Here is a 9,350-nt window from a genome sequence, read left to right on the forward strand (position 1 = left end):
GAATACGACGGTCAAGGAATAGTAGGTTTCAAGACGTCAGATTAACTGTTCTCGTATATATATTATAGCTTGTATGCAACATAAGGAAAAAGCCGTATGGTCTTGTGTAGTGTACAACGTATATACACTCCCCCAGGAATTATCCTCCGCCCACTTTCCCAGCCGTGAATGCGCCAACCCCCAGCCAGACCCTCGTGTATATATCCCCTTTTTAGCCCCTTGAACCCCCCATCCCCAGGCCATATGTATTACAGCAACCAGCAGCGACCCAAAACCAGACACGATATCCAACTCAGTTGCCAAACAGGCGACGTAACCGCCCAAACTTCCTCTTCTTCCCATCTCCCCCAATAATCTCCACAGACCCGGCCGTATTATTCCGCCTTAGGACCCCAGGCCTCGATGCCGCTGCCCCATTGACAACGCCAGCCCCATTCACAACACCAACCCCCTCCCCATTAGCCTTCCACCCATTAGCAACCCCATCACTAGTCGCCGGCCTCCCATCTGCCTGCACCTCAACAGGAGGCGGGGCCTGGAAGCTCGCCGTCCTCGACGGCCCAGCTCTCTTCTGTAACCTCGGGCTCTGCGCCGCCTTCACATTCCCATCTCTGCTCTTCACAACCTCCAAATCGGCCTTGCTGCGCTCAAGTGGCGTATCCCTCCTGGCTGCCGACTCGCCCCAGTCCGTGCGCTGAATGCGTCCAGACTGCTCCGGCTTCTTGCGACGAAGGATACTCATCAGTCCCCCCTTCTTGCGCGGGGCTTCACGGAAATCAGCGGCAGATATTTCTGTCGCGTTGCCGCCAGCCTGGAAGTTGGCGCGGGCCATGCGCAGCGCGGCTGCGTTGACGCCAGATGCACCGCCGCGGAAGGGAGACGAGTCATCGCTATCAGGCAAGTCGCTCGAGTCGCCGTCCACGGCGCTGGAGCGCGGTATAGGTCTTAAGCTCTGTGTGCGGCGGGACGACCCTGTGACAGGTGGCGGTGGTACGTCGTCCTCTTCGTCGCTAGAGTCGGCGAAGCGGCTGCGGAAGGTAGTCGCGGGGCGAGCGTCCTCCTCGTCGCTTGAGTCGGCGAAACGGCTACTGGGCTTGAATGCCTTTGGCGCTGGAATTGCTTTAGTCCGGCTAAAGAGGCGGCGAGGCGATTTGGGAGGTTCGTCGGGTGCAGAACGGAGAGAAGGCGTTGGGCGGGTGGTGCTACTGACTGAGGGTCTGCGGGAGGAAGGAGAGAGCGAGCGGATGCTAAAGCGGCTGGATTGCGCAGGTGTCGCGTCGATTGGGCCGGGGCCACGAAGCGTGGGAGTCTCCCGGCTGTAAGACCCTCGCATCGAGCGCTTCATCTGGAAGCTATCCTTGCGCGGCCTGTCACGGACAAAGCTGCTGTCTGACTCCACAGATGCGCTGCGGCGAAGCGTTGGTTTGGGTGTGGGCGCTGGCTTGGGAGCGTTCGCCCTCATTGCTGCCGCAGCACCTCCAGCTTGTAGCTTATTTCCTCCCCTCGGACGGCTAGATGCATTGCTTCGCATGCTGCCTCCAGCATTGTCTCGCATTGACATTCGCATGTGGCCCTCTTCCTGCCTGGACTTTGGAGCACGTAACGAGGTCCTCATACTGGGCACACCGTCGGGTCCTGCCTTGGCACCTGGGGCAATCTGATACGTTCGGTCAACCGCAAGCGCAGCGGCTGCGTTCTTGGCCCGTTGATTCTCCCTGACAGTCGTTTGAGCCTTTGCAACAGATGCTTGCTTCAGCGGCTTCAGATCTGGCACTTCATCTTCTGACTCTTCGCGCTCTTCGTCGTTCTCAAGAAGCGCGTCGAGCTCCATCTGTCGCCGTTTATCTGCGGACAAACCGGACCAGAAACGCTGGGATTCATCCCATCCTTCGCCCGAATCAGGCGCTTTAGGCGTCTCCGCGGTTTTGACACTAGGTTCCGTGCCATCTAAAACGGCGTCTAGAGACATGAAGCCATCGCCATTGTCTGATAATTCTTCGGCGGCATCGCTGTAAATGCTGTCGCCATCAGAAGATTCCTCGTTGATGGTGACAGGATGGCCACCAAGAATATTTTGCACGGCGACTGGTCCCCCTGCAACCTCATTTCCGGCAATATAATCTTTTAGTGGGATCTCCTTTTCATTTGTAGATTCCCAGGTATTGCCGTTCAAACCACTGGGGCTTTGATGCTGGAACTCCCCTTGCTCTGGCAAGGGTGTTGGTTGTGTAACCATGAAAGTCGGAGCATTGCCGTTGCCATTTGTCTTGGAGTCATGGGCTGCCGCATCATCCTGGCGGGGCTCCGTAGGAAACTCCTCCAGTTGTTCGCGGGCAGCATCATCACCCGGGGTCTCGACTTCCGGGATAACTCCAAGATCCTCAATAAAGCCGGGCTTTCCGCCAGCCTCAACCGTCTTCGACGCGTCCCCATCTTTGACAGCTTCGGGAACAGCCGCGGCCTTCCCCACCACGAAGCTGTGGGTGCTACTTCCACTATCGGAAACGTATCCGCTTCCCTCGACCGAAGTAACCTCCGGCGGCAGTGGATCGTTCGAATTAGACACGCTTGGCGCAGCCCTTAAGTTCCGCTCCTGCTGCAATAAAGACCCAACAGCATAGTCCGAAGACTGGCCTGTGAAATACTCGCTTCTGCTATTCGATGGAGAGATCGCAGGTGGGGTGCTTTGAAGGCCCACTGGCTTTACCAGGGGGCGATCTTCTAAATCTCGGGGCTGGTTCTTACGTACGCTACCGAAGGACGGCAACACAGGCCTTGGGCCCATAATTTCATCTGGTCCATCCTCGATGGGAGACGTAGCTTTGCTTCCTCGGGTATAGCCGCTGGTCCACGGCCGTCTGGCTTCGGACGCCTCAGGTTCTTCGCCAACGATAACATTGTTGCGCTCGTCAAAGCTAACACGCACAGACTTCTTCTTTGGCACGATTCGTTCTTCGGATTGATTCGTCGACGCATCGGAGACATCGCCAGAGCTGGGGCCAGCCGTCCAACCAGTAGGGGTATAGCCCATAGGAGACGGGCCCCGCGGCGATGGCGATGGTTTCAGCGCAGATTTGCGCGGCGATATTGACCGTGCCGGCGGCTCGTGGCGTATTGAAAATTGGCTTACTGGGCTTGGAGTCGCGAGGAAATGCGCACGGGTAGGGCTGAGTGAGTGCGCTCTGTCTACTGCCTGTTTCTCCATGCGAAGAGCTTTTGTTGCCGTGTCGAGCGGCGCTAGAGCTATCGGAGCTTCCGGTTTGGGGGCTGTTTCTTGTGCTGGCGCCGGTATTTGTGCAGGTGCAGGTGCAGGTATCGGTGCCGGTGCAGGTACGGTTTCCGCCTGGGTAACCGGCGCCTCTGTTACCTCCATCCGTGGCTGGTTTTGTTGAACATTAGAACCAATATCTCCAGCTTGTTTCCTCGCTCTCCCAGATTTTGAGCGAGGCAAGGGCGACGGAGAAATATGACGGTCATCGCGATTGGCGCTTTCCAATTTCCTGAGAGCCGCTTGGCGCCCTAATACCTTCACGGAATCATCTTCGTCTTCTTCCCGTTGCCTCTCTTCCCTCACCATCGAGGGTTTATTTGACAACTGCTGTGACGCAGCCCGGCTATTATATTTCGACGTTCTCTCCGACGCTTCGCTTTCGTTGTCTGATGAGTCTCGTATGCTGTTGCGCGGACTTGCGACTCGTTGACTCCGTGGGAACTCTTCACTCAGTATACCCTGCGAAGTTTGTTGCGCTTGTCTCTCGTGGACGTTCTGCCTTTGTATGCTATCAAGCGCGGTCCCCTTTAGCCTCCCCCCAACCGACCCCTCCAAAAAATGAGACCCTTGCCCTTGGCGCAGGCTCTTCTTCCTCATAACAGGCTTTTGTGAAGCCTCCCGTAATCCCTGTTCATAGAACAACATATCGGCGCGTGTCCGCATAGTTCTCGTATTTGGGTCAAACACAAGCTCACTACCATTTAAAGCTTGACTGGATTGTCTTGGAGTTAGCATCCATTGCGCAGCTGAAGAACTTCGTCGTAGGCTAGTGGGTAAAGAGAAATTGACGGACCCTCTACTGCTCGGCCGATCTACACTGGTTAGCTCCTGAATATTGGACATACTGGTGACACGCGGTCCGGATCTCGTCTGCGCTGGTGTCCTCATTGTAGGTTGCAGACTAAGTCCTCTCCCGGTCCCTGGATTCACTGGTGGGGATGAAACACGGGTAGGCGCGGGCTGGACGCTAGACGGCCTCCTCACTGGAGTCGGCGACGCCCGCTCAATCAGGTTCTCCGGTATTGTCGGCACAGGCGGCGCATCTGATGCGCTCGGTCGTGCGACTCCTCTGGCTGGCGATGGATCGCGAAATGTCCTCTCGGACATCGAACTAGAACTCCGTCGCCGTTCCAATTGGGAGGATGCTCGCGCTGGCACGGAGCTCGCTCTCGAGGATCCGGAATTCTCCCTGCGCATCGTCCGCTTCGTCTGGACCTCAGCGACGTTGGTCGGAGTTGTCGGCCGCGATCGCAGCGCAGCCGCTGCGGCGGCGGCGGAGAGTGTCGCATTGGATTTGCTTCGAGCCAGGAACGCCTGGGCGGCCGCTGTCGTCGCAGAAGGGTCCGCGTTGAGGTTATTGTTGGCATGCTGTAGACAAAATCCGAGTCAGTACAAGGGTTGGTTGTGCAACAGGGCTCAATCTCCATGGATGGTGTCGCGACGCGAACAGCGCAAGCAACCAAGAATACGTACCGGGTTCGACGCCGCTCTCTTCCTTCGGCCAAACATACTGGCTACAATGGGCGAAAGGCGTAGAAAACCTCTGCCAACTGAGGGCTGATGAGATTCTCTCTATGGTGGCATCGGGATGTCGTTCATGCAGAAGCCGTTGCGAGTATGACGACGGGTTACAGGTAATTCGCCAGACCCACCAGAGCTCAATGTAAATCAGGTTTGGCGGATAGGGATTGGGCGTAAGATGCGGTGAGATCTCGTGACTTGAGCCTGTTGTGATCTGCGAGTGCCAAGCTTTTGTTGGCAGGTAGGAGAATCGATCCCGACAACAGTGAGGAGAAGGAGAAGTTGAGGGAAGAGAGAGGAGATTGAGGAGGATAGAGGGTAGATGAGTGCCAATGGGGGTTTGAATTGGGCACTTTTGAGGCTGTTGATGGATTCTTAAGGGTTTAAGAACATAATGACGAGGGGACTTTTGAGCAACATAAGTTACTCTACGTATTACAACTCTACGTATGTATCAGACAACAGACGACAGTAACGTCAGGTACTTTCCTTCTGCCCAACGGTACTATTTTCGGTCGGGTAACTGAATTTAGCTGTGATTTATTGGAGTTTATTGGCATTTAGCTCTGAAACTGCCAGGTGTTCCAGGCCTTGATTGGTCGATTAGGGGGACGATGGCTGAAGTTTTCAGTGGTTTCAGTGCGAATGAGTGTGAGCCAGTGCTGTATTCATAATGACGTCAGGCCACTAAAGTACCAACCGTTAAATGCGTAAGTACCAAAATAAACAACTTGGAACAGCAGGAACAGCATGTGAAGAAAGGGTCAGGAACGACGAATAATTAGAGCCTGCGTAGGATGCAGAGTATGCTATGTAGAGTATATCATCTATTACTCTATAATATTCTACGAGTAAAGTAGGCATATATAAGCTTGCATGCTTTGGTATACCCATTTCTAGTATGCAGGGCCTATGTTTAGTCCATCATAGGGCCCTCTACTCTACATGAGGCTACATGGACCACTGAACCCTGAGCAGACAACCGGGTTCTGTTGTAGGGATAAATTGTGATGTAAGTGCTACATTCGGAAAACTGAGATAAGCTTGTTTACTGACAGGCTCCGATATTACAGCGGCAGTTGTAACTGATTAGCAGCTACTATCATGTTATTTCTATTTTATTCTCGTTGTATTCGTACATACTATGAACTGAACATATAGTTCGGCGACAGGGTTTCCAAGCTGCTCGTTGCCTCTAGGCTGCTGTCATGCAGGGTCCCCAACCAACACGGGATGCAGCAAATCCGGGATACACACACATCATGTTGCATATTTACTTCGCACATAATAAATGTAAGTTATCCATCTCCCAGATCCACCAGACCCCGCAATGGACGACCAAGAGCTCCTGGACAACGTAGACGGCCGCATGCATGGTCCTATGAGCTGGTTTATCAAAAGATACTTTGGCAACTTGCAGTGTGATCCCCAAGATGCCACTCTCTCAACTACCCCATCACCAGACGATTTCCTAGAGTGGTTTCCTAGCCATGCATCGGGAGAGTTTGACGGCGCTCGAGGCTCGTGGCAAATACCCGAGCATGACGACGGTGCACGCCTTCTCTTGACGATACCAGCGTCGCCAGCCTCCGACGTGCAAACCAAATGGGAGATGTCCAGGTTATTGGGCAGTTTAATCACCGTGCTTGCATAAGCTATCAGGATGGACTACTGCGTCTCTGCCGGTCCGCATATGAGGTCTTCACCAGTCAGCCTACGCGCCTCTTCTTGCACGGATTCTACATCCGCGGCTCACTGACCGAGCTTTGGGTCTTTGGTCGGTCTGGCCTATATTGCAGCGACGTATTTGATACTCAGAAGAACTTTGTCCAATTTCTCTCTATTATACGAAGCTACCAGCGACTGACAGACCAGGAGCTGGGGAAACTAGCTATTATTGAGATGGATGAGGGCGGTAGCTATATTACCCTCGATAGCGTAGAGATTCCCGCATTGGGAAAGTTATATCTCGAAGCTCAGCCAATTGCATCCCGCGAACGGCTTGTTGGCACTGGGACGACTTGCTACCGAGCCAGAACACCTAATTCGGATCGATGGGACTATGTTCTGAAGTTCAAATGGCGTTGGGTCAGAGATCGTCCAGAGGACGAACTTCTAAAGCTGGCTAGTAAGAAATGTGTGTGGAGTTTGGTGTCCCTTGATTATTACAAAGAGGTTGAAAGTACATCAAATCTACGTCGAAGTATGCGGTGGGGGAAACACAGGAAATTCGCCGGGGTGGATAGAAACAATGAGCAACGGCAGGAAGCTGCTTTAATGCTGCCGGACTTGTCGACTATACCGAAGAAACTGGTGACTTCTTTCAGAACCGCATCCTTGCCTGTGTCGTTACGTCTCCTGTGGGAAGACCGCTTGGCACTTTTCACATGCTATTGGAGTTGCTTCAAGTATTCCGTGACTCTATCAAGTGTCACAGATCACTCTACCATGGCGCCAAAATCCTTCACCAAGATATATCGCCAGGGAATATAATCATCCTCGATGGTCAAGACGAACAAAAGCCAAAGGGGATCCTGATAGACCTCGACTCCGCAATCGAGCTCGCTGAATTATTAGAAACTGAGCGTGGAATTACCGGCACCAGGCCATTCATAGCTATCGGCGTTCTGAAGAAGGAACTGCATTCCTATCGACATGATCTCGAGTCCTCCTTCTACGTTTTTCTATGGACGATCATAACGAACCACGCAGATGACCCTCCTGAGACAAGCAAGCTTCGGCAATGGAGTAAGGGCGAGTGGGAGGAACTGGCAGTGCGCAAGTCGCTTGACATGTGTCAGGATAGCTTCCATAGTATTCTAGAGGAATTTAAGGTAGAATTCGAGTCTCTCAAGCCGGTGGCTAAAAGGTTACATCGAATTTTGTTTCCGATGCGGGATGGGATTATTTGGACGGAGACTGACGGATCGCCTGAGGCTGTGGACAAGCTTTACGATGGGATGATTGAGGCGCTTGAGGAGGCCATTGCGTTAGAGGGTCGGAGATAGATATAGTAGATATGAAATTTTTATTTTACATGGCCTCTAGGTAATAATTCAAGAATATGTTCCGGCCCAACCGTGAGCTGGGCCCGCTCATGAGCTGACCGGCCAGCTCATGAGCGGGCCGGCCCAACCACGAGTTTTGAAGCTCACGGTTGGGCCGGCCCAACCGTGAGCCCAACCCAACCCAACCCAACCTAACGTAGTAGTGTAGAATAGTATCGTAGAAAATTCAAATCTATAACCTACAACCTACAACTATAGCAATTATGGCTACTATTGCTTCGATCAATCCATTTCCACATGATGTGCGCACTGCTTTTGAGGCCTATATGAGTAGTACTACCTACTATAACCGTGAGCAATTTACACACGAAAAATGGCACCGCATGCACACAATACTCGATAATCCTACTGCCTACATACCATATAATAAAGAGAGCTCAAACCTTAAGACACGCACACTCTCTAGCTTTATGCTTATTAATAATAAGCTACATAAGCAAGGTGATATGCGGCATCTACACCCTAGAATTGTGGTTCTAAAAGAAGAGGTGTTTGATATTATCATACAAGAACACCTTAAGCTCTTACATGCAGGCCGGAATAAGGTGTGGCCTACTATAGAGCAACAGTTCTATGGAATAAAGCGAGAGGATGTTGAGTTTATACTCAAACGGTGTAAGAATTGCACCTTAAACAGACCAAATACTACAAAAGCTCCATTAGTTCCTATTATAAGTGGACGGGCGTGGGAGAGAGTTCAAATCGACCTAATTGATATGCGTCACGGGCCATCAGGGCAGTATAAATGGATTCTTCATATAAAGGATCACTTCTCAAAGTATACACAGCTATACCCATTGAAAAGCAAGCACGCAGAGCCTATTGCAGAGTGCTTTGCTCAATTCATTACAGCTTTCCTACCTCCGAAGATTATGCAGTCTGATAATGGGAAGGAATTCAAAGGGGCTCTCCTTATTCTACTACGGAAGTATGGAATTCAGGTGGTAAATGGAGCACCACGATCACCACAAACGCAAGGCCTAGTTGAGCAGGCAAATGGAGTAGTTGAGAATAAGCTCCGGGCATGGAAAATGGATCATGGGTCTACAGAATGGAAAGATGGGCTGCTTGAGGTCACGCTCGCAATGAACACCCAAATCCACTCTACAATTGGGTGTGCGCCAGCTGAGCTTCTATTCCGAGAGCGGAGCTCACACATTGACTGGCTCAACAGTCAGGCCCGGAAGGATCTATCAATTGGAGTTGAGCAGGAAGACCCAACTATGGGCCCGATATTTGAGAGTGATCTCGAACCCGAAGCTCTAATTGACCCACAGCTCCGCCAGGCGCCAGAGCTCTCAATTGAGCTCAGAATTGAGAGCTCCCACTCCGAGCCAGAACTCGGAATTGAGCTCGCAATTGAGAGCTCCCACTCTGAGCCAGAACTCGGAATTGAGCTCGCAATTGAGAGCTCACACTCTGAGCCAGAACTCGGAATTGAGCTTGCAATTGAGAGCTCACACTCTGAGCCAGAAATTGGAATTGAGCTT

General features: G+C 52.2%; 2 protein-coding genes across 2 annotated transcripts; one reads left to right on the top strand and one right to left on the bottom strand.

Moving 5' to 3' along the window:
• Positions 1-49: 49 nt before the first annotated feature.
• On the bottom strand, positions 50-4,917 carry VE01_08636 (uncharacterized protein). The gene is made up of 3 exons (XM_018278057.2): positions 4,745-4,917; positions 4,065-4,639; positions 50-3,983 (listed from the first exon to the last, which is right to left on the bottom strand). The coding sequence occupies exons 1-3, from the start codon at positions 4,778-4,780 to the stop codon at positions 293-295; spliced, it is 4,302 nt and encodes a 1,433-aa protein (XP_018126725.1). The 5' UTR covers positions 4,781-4,917; the 3' UTR covers positions 50-292.
• Positions 4,918-6,122: 1,205 nt separating this feature from the next.
• VE01_08637 (uncharacterized protein) lies at positions 6,123-7,800 on the top strand (the record flags this gene model as incomplete). Its single annotated transcript, XM_018278058.1, has 3 exons — positions 6,123-6,386; positions 6,455-6,995; positions 7,058-7,800. 3 exons carry the CDS (start codon positions 6,123-6,125, stop codon positions 7,798-7,800), a joined length of 1,548 nt encoding a protein of 515 aa, XP_018126726.1.
• Between the last annotated feature and the right edge of the window lie 1,550 nt (positions 7,801-9,350).

The sequence above is a fragment of the Pseudogymnoascus verrucosus genome (genome assembly GCF_001662655.1).
Source record: "Pseudogymnoascus verrucosus strain UAMH 10579 unplaced genomic scaffold scaffold_54, whole genome shotgun sequence".
Classification (NCBI taxonomy): domain Eukaryota; kingdom Fungi; phylum Ascomycota; class Leotiomycetes; order Thelebolales; family Thelebolaceae; genus Pseudogymnoascus; species Pseudogymnoascus verrucosus.

Excerpts from the sequence above, each read along its gene's own strand:
- VE01_08636 (XM_018278057.2), bottom strand. The coding sequence starts at position 4,780 with ATGTTTGGCCGAAGGAAGAGAGCGGCGTCGAACCCG. Across the intron at positions 4,640-4,744 it reads AGAGAGCGGCGTCGAACCCG|CATGCCAACAATAACCTCAA; the intron begins GTACGTATTCTT and ends TTTTGTCTACAG. Across the intron at positions 3,984-4,064 it reads GATCGGCCGAGCAGTAGAGG|TCAAGCTTTAAATGGTAGTG; the intron begins GTCCGTCAATTT and ends AAGACAATCCAG.